The sequence below is a fragment of the Crassostrea angulata genome, chromosome 1 (genome assembly GCF_025612915.1).
Source record: "Crassostrea angulata isolate pt1a10 chromosome 1, ASM2561291v2, whole genome shotgun sequence".
In the NCBI taxonomy this organism is placed as follows: Eukaryota; Metazoa; Mollusca; class Bivalvia; order Ostreida; family Ostreidae; genus Magallana; species Magallana angulata.
Window position 1 is genome coordinate 40,237,532 of NC_069111.1, and position 23,769 is coordinate 40,261,300.

Below are 23,769 nucleotides of genomic sequence, written 5' to 3' on the forward strand. Positions count from 1 at the left end.
AGTGATTCGTTAAAGGCGACCTCACTGTATTTCTGCTGCAGTGACTCTTAAAAAAAAGATTTTTAAACTAAACGCCCCCATTTTTTCATCTTAAGAAATCTCTTTTTCCAAGAAAGCATGTTTTTTCTACAATAAATTGAATCCCTTTTTCAGTAGAATAAAGTTTAAAATCCTTTAAAGGTATGTAAAGTTGCGTCACATGATAGGTATATCATTTGCAAGAATAATCATAAGAATTAACAGTGTGTCGTAATTTGGACTTTTTTTATTCTCCTTACTTTTTTTCCACATACATTTTGTATTATAAATTAACATGCAGGACCTAGCTAACCTACAGTGTAATTACACGATAAAATTGCACATTAGGGTAAATATAAATGCTATATCACATTTCACTCCATTTTCTGCATCGTACAATACTCGGCCATAACAGATCTATGATTATAGAATGACAAACATAACAAAACACAGACAACCTCTCAAATTCAAAATCAACAACATACATGTATAAAAATGTGGGGTGATATGATGCTATACAATGTATATGATACCATAATTAACATTGCATTTCCAAATTAGGACAAGAATAGTGCATTTTCTGTTCCCTGTCTGCTGACTCTTGTGTTTTAATTTTTGAGAGCAACCTTTATGGAGTTTCCCTTAAAAATTATCATCCTAATTATCTATCTTACTCTGGCATGAGGAGAAAATGGTTCTGTCATCATTAATACCCAATAAATCTGTCACTATCTTTGTTATCTGTGATCAATGACCCCCTAACATCCACGTCAATGAAAGATATTATCATAAGTTGTAGACCTTATTTATCAATTGTGAAATAAATATGTTCATTTTTTATCTTTGTTTTCTTAATGAGATATAGGCATTTAAAAACAACCAAAAATGTTAAAATAAAAATTTATTTCCCTACCTCACGGTTTATTTTCAAACTGCAATAGGAAACATGCTAGCTATCCCCCCCCCCAAAAAAAAATTGTCTTAAAATAAATTTCCCCTTATCACAAAGTTAACTTCAATAGTAAATAAGACCTAGTTTGTAAGAATGCAGAAAAGAAAAGAAAAACATACAAAATAAACTCACTCTCCAAACATGAATGTATATTAGTTTTGTATGACATCTTATAAGACAAGTAGCTCACTGAGAGTTTAATTATCACAACATGTTCATATGTAAAGCTTATGGAAATATCCTTACTGTAATGGTATAAAAATCGAAATAGCTCTAAGTTTATCAAAATTAGACAAAACATTCAATTCATTTACTCCTAATTTCTGAGGAAAGTATTTTGTAAATGCTACCTGTAGCATTACCAGCTACTTAATCCATGATCTTCCCAACTCTTTGCTGTAGGTGTGCTGTGGGTGAATCTTGTATTAAGAAAAGAAAATGGTTCGATGCAGACCTGCAGCATAATTGATCCTCTTGTTCTAGATTAAGACCAGGTGTTCAACATCGTGTATCTCTCTTGTTATGTAACACATGAGAATTCTTATTATGAATTCTGAAGCAGCTTGATGAAGTTTTTGAGGCTTTCAATCTTTTGTTGGTGTAGTCTATTTATCTCTAGAAGACTGTCTCGTCTCTGCATCTGAACCTTTCAAAACAAAAATGTTCATAAACCACCTATTTTTCTAGAAGATATTTGAAAAAAACCCTAACATTTTTAAATATCAAGGTTGTCAAAAATGTTACCTGACCATCTGAATCATTGAAAAATGGTTATGTTTTGTTTTTTAAATTGGGGATGATAATAATTTGATGATAAACATAAGAAACATTAAGCATTTTTTATGAAAATTCTTAAAACAACAAGATTTCTTTGTTAAAGAAACCTTAACCAAACTCTATTCCTACCGTGAGACTGTCATTTATCTGCTTGTTTTTATTTTCTAGCTGAGTTTTCTCAGTCAACAAGTCACTGTTTCTTCTCTGCAATCTTCTTCTTTCTTCTTCTTTAGCTATAAAAGGATCCGAAAACATTAACACAAGGTATATATTTTTAAAATATAGAAGTACATTTAGACTTATCTAAGCTAGTAAGTTTAAGAGAGAAGAGATGAGCCAAAAGATCTTATTCCCTGAGGCATATCCTACATACTGTATATACAGGGTTAGTTTTGCCCTCCCAGACTTGGAAACAGTTTTGTCCCATCTTGAATTTGCCCAGACACAGTTAGAAATAAATATTCTTTCTAACCAACATGGTTATTTAAAAATTGTTTTCAATTCACATAGTCTTAAATTTGTCCGCTGTCAACGAGAGCGAAAGTGGCGAAAATAAAACAAGGGGTGAATATTCCCCTGTATAAAGTATTAAATATACTGTTTCAGTAGCATAAATGTACCAATCTACACAAACATAAAAATGAGATCTTTAATTTGGCAAGTAAGTGTTCTTGCAATTTAATGCCTTTATTAATTTCTTCCATTTCATTACAAAATCACAGTCAATACTTTTTTAAGCCTTTGCCTTATCTTTTAACAATCAACCAAAATACTAGCTGGCAGATTTGACTCACTTTTAACTGTAAAAGAGTGATACTGTATGTACTTTGGGTCAATTTAAAAAGGAGCATAATAGTTTTACAATGCCATTAGACAAAAGAATTAAAAACATATGGCAAATTTATATCCATTTAATTTTCAAGATAAAAATGTGCTTTTTCATGCATCATTTTATTAAATGTAATACATACCTGATTTGCTTGTGATAAAGTTGTTTACTCTGGCTATCGCATCTGATGACCATCCAACTTTTCCACTTGCCTTAAAAAATTCAATTACCGGTACTTATTTTGAATTTCATAATTTCCAAATATAATTGAACAGTATTTATTTCTGATAGAGGTATGTGAAGTTTACATGTTCATTCAATAATTCATACCATTAAAAAAAGACTTCTTTATGGTTTCATTTAAATCTCATATTATGCTGCAAATGAACAGGACAATGAGGGGAAATTCTTGCAAAAAGACATACAGGTTATTAATAGTTTGTTTATTATAAGCATCGGAAAGATTCAGTTTTGCAAATAGGCGAGTACTTATTTCCACGATTCAACCTTCTTGCATCAAATATAAAATATAAAATAGCAAATGCCTAATGTTTATCATTGAGCCATTAAGTGTACATCTGTCCAAAAAAAAAAAATAGCAAAATTTCAAAATCTGTAAGATGTACTACTTGCTATTTTACGCAGATAATCAGGCCTAAAAAAAAAAGTTGTGTGTTTAGAGTAACCCGACCTAACCTACAAAAATGCCCCGATCCTACCATTTTTAGATGTCTGTTTTTATCCGATTGTGAATTTCATATTATTTCTATTAAAAAAAAATCCGTTTTTAAATATGTCACAAACAAACATTCTTAGGGTTGATGCAGAAAAAAATATGATAAAATTTAAAAAATCCCTACATACCTAACCTAATTTTTTCATCAGTGTTACCGAAAACACACAATTTTTTTAATAGGCCTCAACAGTAACTGCCTGTTAAATGCTTTACCTGACATTTTGGACAGCTCCATCTGCCCTCTGGGATTGCGCTGAGGGGTGGATCCAAGCACTGGAGGTGGTAGACTTTACTACAGGTGTCACACAAAAGGAGCTGTCCTGACTGGTTACACACCCCACAGAAGTCATCATGGACATCCTGAAAAACAAAGCCTCCAATGTAAACCTGTTCTTTGCAGTCATATAAATCTAGGATATTTTTTTTGAATCTATAAAAGTTATTCTTTGTAGTATGTTATGTGAAATGAATAGCAGTAGGAAATAAATCTGTGGAATTAAATATAATCGTATGACATATGTATCACGTTTAACTAAAATGTTTTCATTGGAAGTAAATATACTGTGGAATCATTAAATTTCGTGGGGGCCAATTTTCGAGGATTGCTTAAATTTAATAGGTTCGTGGGGACGTTATTTCGTGTATTCTCTAAAACCTACAAAGGAAATATGACTTTATTACCCTAATTTATTAATTCGTAGGGGATGTTAATTCGTGGATGAGAGGTACCCACGAATTCCACGAAAATTGAGCCACCATGAAATCTAATGATTCCACAGTATGTACCAGAATATTTAAGAATAAATATGTACTTTGAAAATGATTCTGTGTACAGTTAAACTAGAATATGAGGTATTTGGGTTATTGTATAGAAAAATCATCTTTAATATGTTAATCATGCAAAATGGTAGTGGTTCTCATAAAATAACATACATTCATCTTTTTTTCTCCAACATGAACATGAACAAATAATAAAGACATCTAAAAACGTATCTCAATGACACATACATTGTTAGGTCTTGTCAGCCCGTTTAGGTTGTGGCCATCAATACTGTCGGGGGTCGTAGGAATACTGCTGTTGGGAGAACGGGTCTTAGGGGGACGACCTGAAAAAACGGATGTATCCAGATATTTTGACATTCATTCAGCCACAAACTTTAGTTTTGCAGTTCTTTCAAAGTAATTTCATTACCGAAAAACCAGATGTATCCAAATATTTTGACATTCATCAGCCACAAGCTTTAGTTTTGCAATTCTATCAAAGTAATTTCATTACAAATGATAATTAAAGTATATTCTATGTTTTATCTTGTTCCTCATACCTCGTCCCCTCTTTCCATTGGTTGGATTTGATACAGAGGAAGTCAACATCAAACTCTGTGGCCTTTTTCTCTGTAAATATTAGCAAGGTACCAGTACATGTATTAATTGCAGCCAAATGTCACAAATGTCCATCAGGAATTAAAGCTGTCATGAATTCATGAAAGCATTTGGTTGCCATATTAGTTTCGATCACTCCACTACTACCACTAGGGTATATATACCGGTCAAGAAAGTTACGGTCGGTTGCTTTCCGATTGAGGCATTCAGGTTGCACGGACTTCTAAATGCATAAACTACACATTGCAGTAAAATGTTTGTAATAAAGAATAAAGGAAACAACAATCAATTAAAGAATTTCCAAGGTACTAGTATCCGTATTATTTTGCACAGATAGTGCTGCCTTACTTCACATGCACATCGAACACATGTGTCGTTGATACAGAGTGCAAAACGTCTGCATCTTTTTGAAAATCCCTGCAACACTACATTCAACCCAGTAGCTAAATGATAGTAAATCCAAGAAAGTAACAACGTAACAGGGACTCTTTTCCATAGGTTCTATAAAACACTTCGTTTCCATGCGATCATTGACATTGCTCCATCACCCACAGTGTGTGGTTGTGCATGTGCAGTGTTATAACATAAACAGGAAAAGAGTCTACAATTATCGAGGATTTTTTAAGTTTATGTGCCTGGATTTCGGTCTGTCTTGTTTCGTCGTTCATTGGATATATTCCTTGTCACTGCAGTGGTTGTCATATTATTTTTGTTCAAAACGCGTATCTACAAGTCTTTTCGTCCAAGGTAACGTGTTCTGGTGTATGAAATACCTGAATGCGGTGAAGCATGAATTGTGCTCTCTGCCTTATATAGGGGGTGTGTAGCGATGAGCAGAACAATAGAAATTGACAACTAATATGGCGGTAGTCGGAGATAAAAGGGAAATAATGCGTAGTTATGAATTCATGTCAGCTTTAATTTACCACCAAGATATTTAACAATGCAACATGAGAATATTACCTCTGGCTCAAAATTATACAGTGGGTTAGCAGTAGTTCTTCTTTTCCTCTCATAACGCCGATTTTGTAACTCTATAAAGTAAGAAAGATAACTTCAATTAATTCACAAAAACATTTCTTCTAAAAAACAAATTTAAATTTCCACAATTTTTTTTCACTTATCATACCTTTTAGAGTCTCCTGTGTCACTAAATCTAACGCAGCTATAAATGCAAGTTTCTGTAATTATCAAAGACACACTTTAAAAATCATATATAAAAATCATCGATCATAGCTTATTTACTTTTCAATAATTTTAACATGTAATCTAACAAATTAAACAAATGAAGATTTAGTTTTACACACAAACATGTACACAGAAAACAAATTCGCTACTGACAAGACACACAAGATACCACATTATTTTCACAATTACTGGTACCTACTTCTTTTTCTTCCAGAGACACCTGCTTTTTCTCCAGTGGTTTAGTAAACTCCTTGCCGTCACTGTCAGATGGTTTTCTGACGAATGATGATGTCACATGGTGACTTTTGCTAATGGGAGACTTGCTTCCCTGTAAAGAAATTCAACAATATGAAATATAGTTTATTTCTTACAAATCTAACGGTTCCTAGTTACTAGTATATATAAAAGTAGCACATGTCATTTGACAAGTAGGATGCTAAAACAATTTAAATGAGTTTTTTCAGTGGCATTCAACAAGCATTTAGAGAAAATACCCGGAAATTCCATGTTTTTACAGGAATACAGCATACTTTTTACAATAAACTCTACTTTTTACAGATCAAACATCAATATGTTTGTAATATAGTATGTAAGTAGAGGATTTTTGGCCCAATTCACATTCATTCTTGAAATACAAAGAATAAGGTTCACTTGGAATTTTACCCTAACCTTTAACAATTTTTTTATCTCAGAAAAGTAAATTTACACTGCATAGATCTTTATCTACCGTATATATTATACAAATCAGAAATACTCTAAAGTTTTAAATCAGTTAATCTGTAAGACAAATGCTGCATTGCAGTTCTCCTTCTTATCTAGTTACTGCAATCTAACAGTCATGTACAAAATCACAAGAAAAATGTTCAGACTAACTTGTAAAATTGACGGCCTGTGATAGGTTGGTACACGGATGGGAGGTGACCCAGGTTTCTGAGGGGCAATGTCCACTGTCCCACGGGCCCCTGGGCTCTGGGTGGGTGGGATATTCTCGTTCACTGGCTTGGGCTATAAAGCAAAAAAAAAAAATACCATAGTCTTGAAGATTTTATCAAAGTGACATCTTTTATGCTCCCTTGCGTATATTTTTAAGGTAGCTCACTACATCTATCCTATACTTTTTATGATTTATTATCATCATGAGTCAGTGGATAAGGAATCCAGCTTGTGAACCGCAGATGTTGAGTTGAAAACCGCCTAAAGCTTTAGCTAATATTTACTGAATCAAATTGTATAAAACCACTTTTTTCTACACGGTACTTATTTTTGTCTAGTTGACTTATCTTCTTATGTACCATAGCTGCGGTAAATTTCTTTTGATCTTAACTGTGGGTATCTGTACATAACCATTGATACCCAGTAGGCGTGGTAAAACTTCACTAATAAAACCATGACGCAACACATCATTTGCATAATTTTTTTTCCATTGCAAATTGACATCAATTTTAATCAACAAAAAATGACAAACAAATCTAGTGCGTGTTTCGCCTCTCAGGCTGTATGGGTAAACATAACTAGTTCACACACGGCATTTAACAAATAAAAAATACTCAACACTTAAGACTCTTTCAAAGGTTGAAATATACTTTACAGTTATTGAACATGTTTTTACAATCTCCACACTTCGGATTTTCAATTCCATCCAAGATTTTGGCCTTTTTGCTGACTGGTTCATTTGGCTCCAATGCATTGGAAATATCACGCAGCATCTCTTCACTCGGACGCTTATATTTACGGACACTCTCGATGGATCTATGTCCTGTGCGTTCCATGATTTCCTGTTCCGGAACCCCGGCTTGGTAAAGAGTGGTTGCACAGGTGCGCTTACCCGAATGATTAGAGAAGAATCCGGGAATTCCGGCTTTGTCGCACATATTTTTCATAATTGTAGATAATTTGTTGACTCCAATAGGCTGTACACTGAAACGGACTTCGTTGTTTTCTCCGTTTGCAAGTGGTCGCCGGTAAAATCGGTTATTTTCTGAATTAACCACCACCAGATCGAAGTATTCCTTGTAGATATTGAAGACTTTTTCGCCCTGGAAATGATGCCTTATAGATTTTGCGCTCACGTGTCTTTGATACAATCCACCTGTAAAGATAGCAATAACCTTAAATGCTCAAATATATATTTTTTTCTAAAACAAATTCTTTTCTTTTTGGGCAATATCACCTTTGTAATTATTATAATTTCCATATAAGCTTTATCAACCGTTGTAGACTAGTAAGAACAAACCAACCGATATATGCGCAGATGAACAGTTATTTTGTGTTAGAATAGCCTTAATAAAGATTTACAAAACCATTACACAGCTGTTAAATTATATGTATTAGATTTTAATTATTAGTAAATTTAATTTACCTTTATAGGTCTTGTTTGCCCTTCCTGTAAAATTTATAAACTTGCCCTTCTGGTCTTGACCCAGCTCAAACTGGTCTACGGATAATGTTTTGTGTTCGTCAACAGCTCTCAAACCAAAGAGCTTGCAATTGTAGAAAAACAGGGTGTTTAGCATTGATTCTCCTGTACTGTTACCGAGGAGACCCTTCTCCCACAGAATATTCTCTGCCTCTTCAGAAATTGGCTCGGCCTGCCTAGTAGATGTCCCCACGCCTTGTGCGGTAAGTTCTGCCATCCGCGCGCTTAGAGTTTTCCGGAATTCGTAAAACTGGGAATTCTTCTCATCAAGAAAATTAAAATGCACTCCGTTTTCTCGAAGATGTCTTAAAAGTCCAGTACAAAGCATGTAAAGTGTTTTAGGAGGGTAGGCCTTGCCATCCTTGCGTCGCGTTTCAACAACAAACCTTGATAGCCAAAAATTAAGCTCCTCTGCTGAGAAGGCCAGAATATCCGGGATCTGGTCCCCTGTCATCATCATCCGAGCGGAGCGCCAGTCGTTGAATGTAGTTACCGACCAATTTGTGTTCTTCCGCGTGTTTTTGTTTTCAGTCGAATTGAGCAAATCTTTCAAGTCATTATCATTTACAAAATGTTCATAGCGACCCACCGGCATGCTAGATCCTCCCTCTTTTTTCGCAAGGAGGTCAAAATCCACAAAGTAGTTCGATTCCATGTCGGCAGGTCCGGGATTGTACAAGTCGATCGCTTGAGACAACGTGATGTTCTCCAACAAATTTTCGCACTCAATCTCCTTCTCTATCTGCTCACTTGCTTGCGAAAGAGTAATATCGTCAATTGTGGTGTCCCATAGCCCACCCAAATCAAAAAAACCCTCGCATGTGTCGTCTACTTCCATTTCTTTTGATATGTCGTCCTTTCTTGTCGACTTCTAAGCGGGAAATGAAGAGCCAAAATTTCTCTTTGCGCGTGCTTTATGATTTTTGGTTGCTCTGATACATGTGACTTAAACAATAGGTTTTAATTGGTTATGTAAAGAAGGACGAAGGCGGGTCAAAAATGTCACTCGGACGCTGCGCGTCCTCGTGACATTTTTGCCCCACCTTCGTCCTTCTGTACATAACCAATTAAAACCTATTGTATAACTACTACATGCACCATGCAATCTTTCATAACCAAGTTGTTTTTCTGCTGATTTGAAAATCTTTTTTCAAGGTATGGTAAGCCACCTTAAGTTACTAAAGTGATAATAATTTTAAAATACTCCTGACATAAAAAAAAGGTGAATGTTAATACACATTAAAACGATCTTTTTATGTTGGTTAAATAGAATATATTGTATAATTTGAAAAAGTATATACGATATGATTAATTCAAAGTTCTGATAAATTTCTAAGATTGCCACCAATATTACAACCGATTCTGAGGCTGTACTCACATATGAAGGTAACTGCATCAAAATGTATAAAGAATAAGATTTCAGAATCTAGGAAATCAAAACTTTGACAACTAGTGCACCTGAATTGCCTGAACTGGCTGTCTAAGGACTATAGGTTGCATTGGAGGTGCTGGCTGAATTGGTCTGGGTTGAATTGGGCGGGGCACAACTTGAGCTGGCTGGGGTGTGGAGTCTTGGGACTTAGCGGGGGACTTTTTTTGGCCATGTGCTGGTTGATCTGGCTGCCTGTTCACAATATCCGATCTTAGCTTCTGAACTATACCCCTCTGAAAAATTGTCCATCAGTTTATTAATTATGAAAATAAAGCTGATGTAATACATGTTTCATGAATATGGAGTTCTCTTAGCTAACATACCTGTTTCTCACTCAATATAAATATTTCTTTCTGTAAGTCATGGAGCTTTTTCTTCAGCTCTGCATTCTGCAAAACATTTTCACAAAATTTGTTAATCAAGAAAAAGTGGGGAATTGATCATCAATTAAAAGATGAATGTATAATAATTTATATATAAAATAAACAAACACACAGAAAAACTTCATCTATAGGTTGATAAAAAAAACCCGAAAAACACATTATGAGAATGCTTCCATCAGAGAATTTTTTATCTTAAAAATATAGGAAGTTAATGTATTTGGAAAAGTAGTGTGCCTAATGTACTTTCATTATTTCAATTCTTACCAGAGCACTAGTATTTAAACTGAAAATTTAAATTAATAAGTTTAAAGAAAAATATTGAAATTTAAGGTTTACATGAAATGTTTATAACAGTGTCCTCTATTGATTTTATATATGGTACTTGTATTCTCATGAAGGCGACGCAGGGCACAAAAAAATCAATACAGCCGAGTTCACGTATGTTCACTGTATGTTGTAAACAATGGATTTTTACACTACCCACCTGTGGTTCATCTTTCATGGATGTAACTAAAGCCTAAAATCAAAACAATGACAACTATTTTATTATATATATAAAAACATATAATAAATTTTAAAACAATGTTTTCATGGTAAGCTATATTTTCTATAGAATATTAACAACCAATCAGAATAAAGATAGCATCAACAGCGAAGAATAATTTCATAAACGTAAAATTATTTGCAAAAGACCCCTAAACAAGCAAATTTTTATAGAATACTTCATATTATATTTATCAATAAAGTCACTACTTTATAAAACTTGTAACAACCCACATTGTAATTTTTTTGACAATTTTTCTGAAGTGCGGCAAACTAGGGGCCTACAAAATATAGCCCCCAAAAAGTTGACATGGTTCGCTTACCTGATGGTTCTGAATAGAAATTTTCAGCTGCGCTTGGATTTCGTCCAAATCACTCCGAGACACCATTGCAGTATGACAAAATAAATTAAAATAAAATTTCTCTATTTTTCCTCAATTAAATCACCAAAATTCATCGCCTATATTCTAGTTCATTTGTTTTTCCTATTTCGACCCATGCGCCGTTGTACGAGTAATATGTCCTTCCGCTTTGTCAAGCGCACGAAAATGTTCATCGACAGATTCGTCTTTTTCAATAAAATATTAACAAAGTAATTTTTACTATTGATGATATATAAAAATATTTTTAATATTGATGTTAAGTTGATTTATTATTGTTTTACATATTTCATTTAAATAAAGAATCAATTAGAAATGTTTATTTGCGGATCGGAAAGTAGTGCAAGGAGCGGATCAAGAATAAATACATAAAAGGATCCAACAGTATCTTTACCAGTAATTTCTCTTCTTTTATGCTTGCATTCTAAAAAATTAAATTGTGTAAAATATTTTCTACAGTGTTTTTTTAAAAATAAAACACATTTATCATGTACTTTTAAAATCAGTAGGCCTTATTTAGTGATACAAAATTAAAACAAAAATTAGCTTGATTAATTAATATACACGTTAAATACATATCTGGTTGAATAAATTTCATTTGTTTAATACATTAATTTAACTTGTACTTAACACAATTTATCACATTTTGTCACGTGAAAAGTTCACATGACATTCATGTGATTAGTGATATTCGGGTAAAAATAGATCTACAATATTGCAAGTGGAAGTACACAATGCACTCCTGTAATTACCTGTTTTTGGCCTGCGTTGCGCCACTTGTTTTAGGGTTAAATGAAAATTTCCAGGCATGGAAACAACATTTTGGAAAGCATTACAGAAATTCAAGAGAAGTAAATTACCGGTATGGAATCTGGAAACGAAATTTGGATCTAGTTTATCGTAACAACAAGGATAATACTTCCGGATTTCTCATGGAAATGAATAAATTTGCAGATGAGGTTAGTATTAACTAACATGTGGATATGTACTAGTATAAAGTAAGAATTCAAAGTTGCAGATTGATTTACGACACAATGAAATATATATATAAATGACATTTCTAATCAAATTACTTTAAAAACAAAAACAAAAAAAAAAACTTGAGAGAAAAGGGGAAAATGACCTTAAAGGGACTTGGACACGATTTGAGATCAAAAATTTAATTTTAATTTTTTATATATTTTTATGTATAAAATGGTTAACTGGTGCATTTTAAATGATTGACCAAAATATAGAATGTTAAAGTCAAGTTACAATCGAGATACAGAGGTACGAATTGATTATTATGTAAACAAAGATCGAGTCTTATACAAATGTTGTTTACAAGAAATGTAATGTTGAGAATTGCTATTTCTTAGACAATATGACATGTAAAAAACAATTTAAACTTATTCAATTTCTTCATAAATACTATTTTCAACGAAAAAAAGATACATTTGATTTAAACTTACACCAATACAACACATATGGCAAAATGACAATATTCGAGCTTTGTTTACAAAACAAAGAATTATGAACCTTGTATCTTGCTTATAACTTGATATTTGACTTTCAAATTTTGACATAGCATTGTAAACTTCTATATTTATCATTATAAGCATTGAAAATGGAAAAATAAAATTTGAAAAATTTCGTATGTAAGTCCCTTTAAGATACGTGATCAATTTTTTTTTATCAATACATTTTTTAAATACTTTAAGTAAATATAAGGAAAGATAAATATAGTTCATCTTTCATTTTTTCCCCTTTTTTCTTTTGGTTGAAAGAAACATGGTGGATATAGAAAGCCTTTGGTCTTAAAAACCTTTCCTGTAAACTTGAACATGCTATACTCTGACGATGTTCCCGATTCCTTTGATTGGCGCAAAAAAGGCGCCGTATCACCAGTAAAAAGCCAGGGTCAGATGGGCAGCGCACTGGCCTTCGCAACAGTTGGTTTGTGTCAACAATATACCAGTAGTTCAATAAAACTTTTTTAAAAATTGCAATATATCATTCTATTCTGAATGAAGCATGAACTTGATAGCTAAAAAATTACGTATTTCATGTCATTTTTCTACATGACTTAAATTATTGCAGACTCAATTGAAAGCATGCATTTCATTAAAACCGGACAACTGGTTGAACTTAGCACTCGAGAATTAGTACAGTGCTGCAATGCTTCCATGATGAGTCCAACCTTTGACTGTGTCCAAAAACTAGGAGGTGTCTGTAGTGCTGCCAGCTACCCCGACTCTCGCACCTGCCAGAGTAAACAATGCACCCCTGTAGCTAAAGTAAGCATTCTGGTTTGAATCTTCTCAAAAGTAGAGGGAAACTATATGATTATTTCCTTTTGTTGTTAAAGTTTTTCTGTGCATGTATATCCACGGTCGCAAGCATGAAGCTTAACAAATGGGAAGCTTCATACAATATATATTCTTTGATAAATATAGTTTGCACAGATGGCAGAGAGGTAGCATTATGGGAGATGAATGGTTTGGGGGGGGGGGGGGGGGTGTGGTCCCTCCACCTTATTTATTTTCTGTAGAAATATAAACTTACAGACCACTAGGCTCGAGCTGTCTATACTTTGAAAAACGATGCTACGTGCCTAAATGATGCGTGTATTGACTGTACACGTCATATTTTACTTTTGATCTTATTTGTAAAAAATACACTAGACATTGATACTTTTGGGACTTTTTAAGGTGACTGGAGTTACACAAGTAAAGAAAGGAGATGAAGGGGACCTAAAGATCGCCGTGTACAGACAGCCAGTGGTGACAGCGGTAGATGCCAGTCACTCCTCCTTCCAGCTGTACCGTAGTGGGGTCTACTATGAACCCAGGTGCTCGTCAACCCGACTAGACCACGCCCTCTTGGTCGTGGGCTACGGCACTCTAGACGGAAAGGATTTTTGGATCGCCAAAAACTCATGGGGTTGGTTTTTATATATATAAGATTTCTACAGTTTACAGAAGTCACAACCGATATTTTAAAAAATGCACTCAAAGATAGGGGTTGATCAAAGTGCTTTTTTTTTTTTGTTGAGCGACTTAGTAATCAAGAAGTATATTTTAGTCAAATAAAATTCCTTGATATACGATCATTTGAATACAGATATATGTACTTTTTCTCATTCTTTGTTTTTATTTTTAATGAAAAATAACAATGTAGATTTTGTTGGTTTTGACTGTTAAAGAATAGGACTTAACTCAATGATCATAAATGAGATTTGAAAGCTTTTGCGATTTCGTTTCTAGGCATTAATTGGGGCATGAAAGGCTACATACTGATGAGCAGGAACAAGAACAATAACTGCGGTATCGCTACTAGCGCAATGTACCCGGACGGGATGTGAACTTCTAGCACATTAACTTACTCAGGAGAAATGTAACTGAAATCAGTATTCTATGCCAAATAAATCTGATTTTCTATGAATTATCTTTACTCCTTGATTCGTTATTAAGATTCTTTCTTTTTATAGTCCACAAAAACAAGGTCGAATACAGACGATATGAGCAATAACGCGTGAACAAAGTACATGTAATTATGTGTATCTAGTTTTGATCACAACATTAAATACATTCACATCACAGACATTCATTTGTTATATCTAAAGAGGATGACTTCTTCATTACAATTCATTTCAATTGTAAATTTTCTTACTCATCTCAGTTTATCTGAGAGGTGTTACGTCGTTTCACTAATGAAATCAGAATGACCAGCGATGCCAAAATCACTTTATCTGAATAAAATAGGAACGCTTAATATATGTGAAAATTATTTTTATACATATATTTTAGAAGAACGTCTTTACATCGTCGGTTTTAGCTCACCTTAGCTGAAAGCCTAAATGAGCTTTTACGATCACATTTTGTGTGGTGTCCGTCTCAGCATAAATTATCCTAAATTGTTTAAAAAGAGCAAGACCCCTTTTCATTAAATTATTTTTTTTAAAATCTTCCCACGAACCACTGCACCAGAAATTTTGATATTCACAGTTTGAACAGTTTATTTTATCTGTTTGGTTGTAGAGAATCATAGAGAATATAACAAACATATACACAATTCACACTTTAAGCGTGAGTAGAGGAAAAAATAAACATTTATGATTGTTATGTACATAATATATACATGTATGAAGTATAAATGTACATTTATTATGTAAATAAATATATAGGAATCAATAACCTTCAATTATATGAATACAAGAAACGTCTTTGTATAATACAGATTCTAATTATGACGTATCGTCTTGGGCGATGGGCGAACGACTGAGTACTATAGTATCTCGTTCAGACGAATTGATATTTCATACAGACGCCTCAGTATTTCGTTATCATTTATTATTATCTCGTTATAGCCACTTATTTTTTCGTACCTATTACTTCATTTATTTCGTATGTACGAAACAGCATCTCGTTATTCTCTCGCTATTGCTATTTATAATATCGGATGTGCGACTGATTATATATCGTTTGTACGACTGATAATTCTTTATCTCATGTGTTTAACTTATATTAATTAATATATCGTACCTACGAAAAAATATTTCGTCATAACGACGCGACATAAATGATTTTCCTGACAAATGTTATCTCGTGGGATAACTTTTCAAAAAACAAAACAAAACAAAAAGTAGGAATGGTCTGTGGCAAATATAATCCATGATTATGTCGCTTTTATCTGAAATGGTATGATGTTTATTTTGAATAGTTTTATCATAGAGTTTTTAAATTGAAATGTCAGTTTATGCATGGTCAAGTGGATCGAGAACACATTCTGCATGTAATTCTTTATCTGACTGGTGTAGATTCTTCTATAGTTCGCTCGACTTTCGCTGTAGAATTAGATGGTACAAAGGATTGATTAAAGTTACTACAGTGTACCAAATTACATGACATAAGAGAGTGAAATCAATTAGACATTCTTGATGAATAAATCTGATCAAAAGCTTGGCGCTTCCAATTAGCATCAGTAGCCGCGTTACAAAGGTCTACGCTCAACACAAGCGAACGGCAACTTTTTCAACTCGCATTCGTGTTTATTTTAAGATCCCCTAACCTGTCAAAATATGATTATTCAGATAATTAAAAGCACCCCTGGGGAGTAGCATCCGCAAGTATCCTCTTGAAGTGTCTGAAAGGTGAAACATTGGATGCACGATATTTTATATACACTCGAGGAATCTGGTACAATGTTAAACTGATACACCAAAATGTGCCCCTGATGAAATAGATGTTAAGGGGTGAGTTTTTTATTGGTTGACTGGAGTACAACTTGACTGCTTTAACAAAGTACCCCCTGGATTCCTCTTTGTGCGGTTTGATGGATCCAAAGAATGTAGATCTTTTGACTACCGTGTCGACTTATCTTTATTTTTCTTATTCAGTGTAAAAAAAATTCATGTATCCCTTGACAGGCCTCCTTCTTGTAGAGTAATCACCAATCTACGAATAAAATATTGTTTATCAAAGTAGTTTTTTTATTCATAGACCTCATCACTTTCTAGGTCGATGTACCATACACTGGTTGGATTATGTACTGTGTAAAATAAAGTAAGTACAACTTATTAGTAGTTTATTGATAATCTGATACATACATATAATATTATAACTCAGTTTTGTTCACTTATGTATATTGCAACTTACCATAATTAACAGACCAATGTTCATAGCTTGCATATATATACACGAACAAACGCAAAATAACAATAAAATATTGTCTTTAACTGAATTTTATTTTATTTAAATAAATCAACTTCGTTTGTATTTTTATTCGGGTATTTATTCTAACTTGGTAAAATGTAATTAGGTAACTATGAAGTTAAATACAACACCCGTTTTAAAATTGTTTCCTTAAAAATGGGGAGTTGGTTTAGATGTATTTTATCTTCAACGTTGTTACAATTTGTTATTTTAAAAAATAGAACCTAGATAAATGCATCACTCAGAAATAAAAACAGGATGTTAATCTATAAACGTCCCGACATTTCAGTTTGAAGATTTGATTAATGATTCTCTGAAAATAGACACCAAAAACCTGAAATTAAAACAAATAGACTGAGGTCTAACTATAAATTAGATTCTAAAAATATGTCAAACAACAATGATAACTAGCTTTTTTATGATTATTATTTATTCTACAAAGACGATATAATAAATAATATGAATATTTTCACCTAGCATATGAATTTTATCAAGTGAATTATAATATCTATAATGAATTAAGTACAACGTTGTGATTAAAATTTTGAATAATTAAATTGATTTAACGTTTTGACAGGATAGTTAGATATGCAAGAGTCACGTACATACGTAAATTACAATTTTCTATGTTTTCTTTCTTTTCATTTCTGTTAACGTTTCAGGACTATTTTTAGTAAGGATTGGTAAACATGGCGAAGAACGCAAAAGAAGCCAGCGACTTTTTGTCGGAGGCGCTTCTACAGCTTGACAACGTCCTCTCGGGTACTTCTTTATTTTCTCCCTCATATAAAACGCAAGACTGTATAGGATATACTAGTTATACTAAATCAATACCTGGTTCTGGAAGAAATAAATTATTTTTTACAAAACTTTAATATTGTTTTGCAATTAGTGGGTTAACCTCATTACCAGCACGTCAAATCCCTATGATACAACAAATTACAGATAAACAGCATGATACACTTTAGAGCTCCTCCCTGGCTAAGATGAGGTTTTCTGTAAAATGATCTCGAAGTATCTGTCCATCGTAAGTCTATCCCGATTCTAGATTTTTTTTTTGAGATAGTACAATGTCTCATACCGGTAGGTAATAAATTTGTAATTTGTTTGCACATTACCAAAATACCTAATACGTTAACTAAAGTAGTTAAAAGAAATGTCTCTTTTTCAGCTACACGGGTCCACAGTTTCAGCGGAAGCCGCGAGACCGGACATGTAAGATCTCGAAGTTTGCCGTCTGCGGTCCCGAAAGTCGTCAGTTTGTTGTCGGACCTCCATACAGTGCTGCAAAAGTGTGACGATAAAGAGGCTCTGAAGCAGACGATACCTCGTGACGTCATGACGGGGGTACAACACTGGTTGATTCCATCCCCCGATGATTATAAAAGCTCCAAGGTTAGAATTCAACAGTTGTCTCATTAGATTTATTGTCTTTCTTGCATGGTGTGTTATTTCTGAAATAAAATTTACAAAATGACTAAAGTAGACATGCTGTTGATTTTATTAATTTGGAATTAAGATGCTAGCTTGGACAATAAATTAAGGCATGAACAATAGTTATCCCAGACATCTTACTAAAGATTGGAAATACCGATTAAATTAAAAAAAACATAGAAAGTATTCCGCAATGATATGCTTAAAACTTTACACAAATGGCTGTACACGTTAATATGAATGGTTTCCATCGGTTAATTACACATACGTATATTAAGTGCAATGCTTTTATCTTGAAATTGGCACCTCTGAGTCTTTATCTAGTAAACACAGAAAACAAAGATTCCGAAAGATATACCTCTTATCTGATGTAATGTTTATTTCTTCCGCTGCAAACTAAGGTGAATGGATACGTTATATCCAGTAATATAAAATCAGGCATTTTCTTCCCTCGCGATGTTGTTTAGTCAGCATCGTGTAAGTTGCCAACTCTGGTCGGTCGAAGGTTAAGGCCAAAATGGCATTGCTTATACCTAGTCATTAAATCTCTTCCGGGGATTTGTCACTTTGATTTGAGCTTTCTTACGCCCATTTAAATACACACAACCCTCGTTTTCTTTTCATATGCATTTGCTTTGATGTAATTACATACATACACCGACACGTGGAAAAGTGAAATAAATGCACACGATTTCAGTTACAAGCTTTATGCAGATTTTAACGAAGAATAAAATATCAGTATTTGACTGATCTGAAATATAATAACCGACTTATACCGTGAAGTAGTGTAAACGAACCGCTGATCGTCTGATACGGGCCACATGGCGGGAAATTTCATGGGGTCTTATTTGATGAATTAGACCTGCTTCTATTGTTTACTTACCAGTAATCAAATGTCGAGAGGATTATATTTCTCCCCTCGTCCTGACGTAAGTTCCCGAGTTTCCGGAACACACTGACTTGACATACATTTGATGGTATCCCTAATCACACCCTGGCCGAGGAGGCTGATTTCATAGAGCTCGGACAAAGCTGCATAGGCATGCCCGGAGCATTTTCGACTTTCGCTATTTCTTTCTTTCCTTCATAAGAAGTGAGATATGGGAATAACTATCACGTGACCTTGTCAACTAGTTATGGAGTATGACAGGTATCTTAGAGATGTGTATTTCCAAACGTTGCCAAGACGACGGGAGAGAAGGGTGAGTTCGATTTGATAACAGAATTTTCTTGCATGGTCTAAACAGTTATTATGAAATATGAATTATATTCTCTGATTGTTCATTACTCTCATGATGTCGGCAGCTTGACGTATGAATTAGCAAAAAGAAACCTTTGAGACATGTTCATGTACTGGTATTTTGAAACAAGAAATGGGTTTTAGCAAAACAAATCTGAAATCACAACATATATACTCTAACATTCTACATGTTAGAAAGATGCAGTTTTTTGTGTGTGAAACAAATCATCGTTCTAGTACCAAGCAATTGTTTCAATTATTCACATGTGCATTAAAGTGTTTTATATGAGTATCTGTGGTTATTATGTCAAAATATTTTAAAACTAACGCATGTGTGATTATGCTTTTTACAAACTCTTATTGGTTTCAATTTCTTGATCTCGCATATTTTACATGCATATTAATGCGATAAAGTAAGTGCAAATTGAAATCAGATCTGCTGATCTCTAAATTCAATCAAATTTCTTTACTTTCACATTCGAGTGATTTGTGAAGCATTGTAACTAATACTTCAATAAACATTCCGAAAGTTCTTGCAATTTCGATATAAAAGTACACGTAACTCCTATTATCATTAAAAATCGTTATTGTTTTAAAGCCTATACTCCTAAAAAATGCCAATCCATTATAACTCAAAGGTAAAAACTGTTGTTGAACAAACGCGCACTGCTCAGTACAGCAGTTGGACCATATGTTCTTGGGTGTTTTATATGTTGTTTCTGCAAACAAAACAACAAAATACCAGCAAGCTTACTAAATCGGAAGAAAAAGAGAGAATTCTTTGGCGTCCACGTCTGAACACGAAGCAGATCTAGATATCTGTGTGATAAATCAAGGAAACCTTGATAAGTTAATCTTGTCAAAAGAGGATGGAAGCTAAAATCTGAAACTTCTTGATTCATTGCAGTTGAAATTTATCGTCATTTCACGCCTGTTTGACCGACTTTGGTTTCCATGAACATGTATGTGTTTTTGACTTTGGTTTGTTTGAAACTTTAATTCAAAGAGAGAAGTTTTAAAGAAAGGGAAAGAGGAGAGCTCTGCATGTGACCGACGCGTTAGTTGAGTGCTCGTCCGTCATTTGAACAAGATTTACGATAACCCGGTGTTTTATTTGGTGTACCTGAGGGATACAGAAGCCAAAGCAAGGGTCGTTAATTAATGATAAGACCTGACGGGATTCTGAAGTATGCTCACCTTTTTCTTTGTAACCCTGTGATTTTTGACAGCTGAACATCCATAACGATATTGAATTAATGCTGGATGCGCCGGGGTGCATTAATTTGCACTGATCTGAACAAAAAATGGAAAATTAGTTTCCATGGCGTTTTATTAAATGTGAACCTTTGAAAGGCTAAAAGATTAGATAAATAAAGCTCGAGGCATGCAGGATTCTGGTATGAGGGAAGGTGTTGTCAATATTACGATATTCTGTTGTATAGCAGAACACGTGTATGAATGGCAAAGAAGAGCAAGAGTTCAAAACTTCCAGGAAACTAATTCACTTTCCGAGGATAGTGACCTTGAACTACAGAGCACAATGGATTTTAGATGGAGATCGGAGGTAAATCTTGAACCTGACACTTATTTTTAAGGATGGCTTTTCTTAACTTTAACACGTTTTCGTTCATAGCATAAGATTTGAAATTGTTGTTGAAATGCATCTTCAGATTTTTTTATTGGATTGGGAGGGGGGGGGGTCAAGGAGCAAGGATGCCAATGTTCATTTGACTATAAAATAACTACGGTGCCATGCCATTGTTTTAATTTTAAAGCGTTTGAATGTATATTATGATGCCACGTTTAGTATTGTGAGATTGACAAGGTGTAGTATTCAGACTTCTTTAGAAAACAAGCCACGGTCGACAAAGTATAGTGCACCACTGTAAGCTAACAGAGGCTAATGAATGTAGAAGGCTAGTTAGCGATGATTTGGTCACTTACCCTCAGTACACTGGTGGGTGGTGCACAGGTTAACGCAAACACAGATGCACACAATCAGACAAGCGCACACGTCATCGTATCGTTGCTCTTTTTATCTTGTTTGAAATCGAACACTGCAATTTCAAACCTGTGGATGTACATTGAATAATTTACCGGTATCTTACAATTCTTTTTAATAATTACGTTTCTTCTAAACGTTCCAATAGAGTTTTGTATGAGGTTTTTAATTACAAAATACATGGCTAATGTTTGAACACAGAAGTCAGAGCTAGCATAAATACACTTGAAAAAGAAGCATCAATTGATAAGGTTCTGTTCTATTAGTGAGATAAAGGTTTGTTTTGTTATATAATATGGAGATTTCTCACTATAGAATCCGTGTCTATTTTTAGTAAAGATGAGGAATATCTACACGATTCTCGAAGTTGGATTTGGCCTGGCCTGAAACAAAAATCATTCTTTCTTTGCAGCATTTTAATATGACTTTCGCTACCAACTTCAAAACAGCGGCGCTTTTTCTTGACTGACTTATCATGATACGTAAGGCCCAAATTGACAAAAACCCTTATCTATCGCAGAGCAAACAGTATCTGATTGATTTTATTTTTCCATTTTTTCGTTCTTTGAAATGAAGACGGTGAACAGTTTATAGATGTTGAAGCAGGAACCGACCAGAAGCGCTGGTTTTACAGTTGTTATCTGCGCAGTGGCGTAATGTAGCACAACATATGCCAATGTGTCTACAAGCCCCCATCTTTTAATCTACCTGAATGCGGCCCTCCTCTATAGCAAGATCAGCGGGATTAGTTTCAATATTTTTTCAAACAAAAAGGGCAAAGATTTCCGTGGATTTCATCAATGATTTAATATCCGGTCGACTTGGTATATTCACGAACAAAAGAGAGAGAGAGAGAGAGAGAGAGAGAGAGAGAGAGAGAGAGAGAGAGAGAGAGAGAGACTATGCAACGATGGTTGTGATTATGTTTAGTATTTATAAAAAATAATGTTTGTATCCATCTGTCTTTTACTAATTAACAATTTTTAATTGCCAATGAGTCCATTAGTCATGGACTCATTGGCAATTAAAAATTGTTAATTAGTAAAAGACACATCTTAAGGCATTCCATCCATAACCATCATATTTCATATCTAATAGATTGCAAGTTTAATCGCTAAAATTTTAGTGTGATTTTAAGGGAGTTTATTAAATGATAAAGATTCACCTTTGAAATTAAAAAAAAATGAATATTAACAAATTTATCATACACTGTATACTGAATTTAACATTGAAGTCTATGGGAAAATTAATGCATTTTTAAATACATATATTTTTAGGACATGTAATTTTCTCACATTTCTCTTGGTAAAAAGTTGCAAAAGCTTTCCCTTTCGTCGAATATGCTAAAATAATTCATAATTTACCATGCATATTTTCATAACATGATTTTTTAAATTTTCATAAAGGGCAGACAACTCTTTAAAAAAGTTTTTGAGTGCAAAAAGTTCTAAATACATACTCCCGAGTTTGGTTTATGTCAGCCTCATAATAACTTTAAAATACATATTTGATGCAGTATAGATCAATCAAAATTGTTAAATTCGCCTTTGTAATGGATGGACTTCCTTAACTTCAAGTATTTTGAGTTTTATAGCATGCATATTTTTATATTTCTCTTCAAGGCATAAAGATAGGTTCTGAGATGGTTGTATCAGGGCAATACATTGTTTTGGGTTGTTGTTTTTTTTGTAATTTTCAAGGGTGTTGATTTTTTTTTTTGCATCTTTTGTTCATTATGTTATGAATCATAATGCATTCATTAAGTCATTACAAAAGTGCATATCCACAAAACTTCAGACTTAATATTTTGTACAACAAAGTAAAGATATACTCGATTTATAACTTAATTTTACAGAACATTAAGCTGAAAAGATAAAATGTCCAATCTAAAGATCAATGTAATTTCCATTATGACGACGGACGCTTTCACTGTTACAGTGAGCAGACGATCAAATTTAACGAAATTACTCTAATGGAAAATTGCCTTTGTCTTAGATAATTCCACCAAACTTTAGAATCCTTTGTGTTAAGTAGCTTTTATCTTAGAATGTTGTTTATTGCTCGAATACTTCCAGATATAGCCAATTTATTTACGTTAATCAATTTTTGTAATTCACAATTGACTGTAATAAAGTGTTGGATACATCGCAAATAGTAATTAGAAGTCTTTGTGACGACACAGACCGATGCTATCCACAGAATTTACAACCTTTTTTCGTCTCGCATACTTAATCATATAGTGCTGTTTCCCAGGGATAAAATGTATCTTTCGTGTACTTGCCATAGTATGCGAATATTTGCTGGTTATGGACCAAGCGATGTCATCTTAAATAATGACTTGTCTGTTAAATTGACTTGCACTATTT

General features: G+C 33.7%; 4 protein-coding genes across 8 annotated transcripts in view; 2 read left to right on the forward strand and 2 right to left on the reverse strand.

Moving 5' to 3' along the window:
* Positions 1-247: 247 nt before the first annotated feature.
* On the reverse strand, positions 248-11,191 carry LOC128156648 (PHD finger protein 21A-like). Its single transcript, XM_052818870.1, has 14 exons — positions 10,978-11,191; positions 10,596-10,628; positions 10,052-10,117; positions 9,755-9,961; positions 6,754-6,885; positions 6,080-6,208; positions 5,822-5,873; positions 5,656-5,726; positions 4,635-4,704; positions 4,321-4,418; positions 3,526-3,672; positions 2,719-2,788; positions 1,877-1,980; positions 248-1,616 (listed from the first exon to the last, which is right to left on the reverse strand). The coding sequence occupies exons 1-14, from the start codon at positions 11,041-11,043 to the stop codon at positions 1,515-1,517; spliced, it is 1,347 nt and encodes a 448-aa protein (XP_052674830.1). The 5' UTR covers positions 11,044-11,191; the 3' UTR covers positions 248-1,514.
* On the reverse strand, positions 7,170-9,338 carry LOC128156639 (zinc finger MYM-type protein 3-like). Its single transcript, XM_052818863.1, has 2 exons — positions 8,240-9,338; positions 7,170-7,969 (listed from the first exon to the last, which is right to left on the reverse strand). The coding sequence occupies exons 1-2, from the start codon at positions 9,132-9,134 to the stop codon at positions 7,446-7,448; spliced, it is 1,419 nt and encodes a 472-aa protein (XP_052674823.1). The 5' UTR covers positions 9,135-9,338; the 3' UTR covers positions 7,170-7,445.
* Positions 11,192-11,681: 490 nt separating the features above from the next.
* Positions 11,682-14,457, forward strand: LOC128192450 (procathepsin L-like; the record flags this gene model as incomplete). Its single annotated transcript, XM_052865126.1, has 5 exons — positions 11,682-11,993; positions 12,801-12,969; positions 13,114-13,310; positions 13,725-13,956; positions 14,280-14,457. Coding segments are annotated over 5 exons (1,008 nt in total), but the record flags the coding sequence as incomplete, so codon positions are not given.
* Positions 14,458-16,604: 2,147 nt separating this feature from the next.
* LOC128191153 (liprin-beta-1-like) overlaps positions 16,605-23,769 on the forward strand; it is a 38,107-nt gene continuing 30,942 nt past the window's right edge. For 3 of the 5 annotated variants that reach the window (XM_052863643.1, XM_052863719.1, XM_052864040.1), the window contains exons 1-2: positions 16,605-17,489; positions 17,899-18,122. In XM_052863643.1, coding sequence (XP_052719603.1) covers positions 17,417-17,489; positions 17,899-18,122 — 297 coding nt within the window. In that variant the 5' untranslated portion in view covers positions 16,605-17,416. Of the gene's footprint in view, positions 17,490-17,898; positions 18,123-19,222; positions 19,364-20,312; positions 20,966-23,769 lie in introns of those variants that run through there. The other 2 variants (XM_052863876.1, XM_052863802.1) reach the window with 2 other exon arrangements.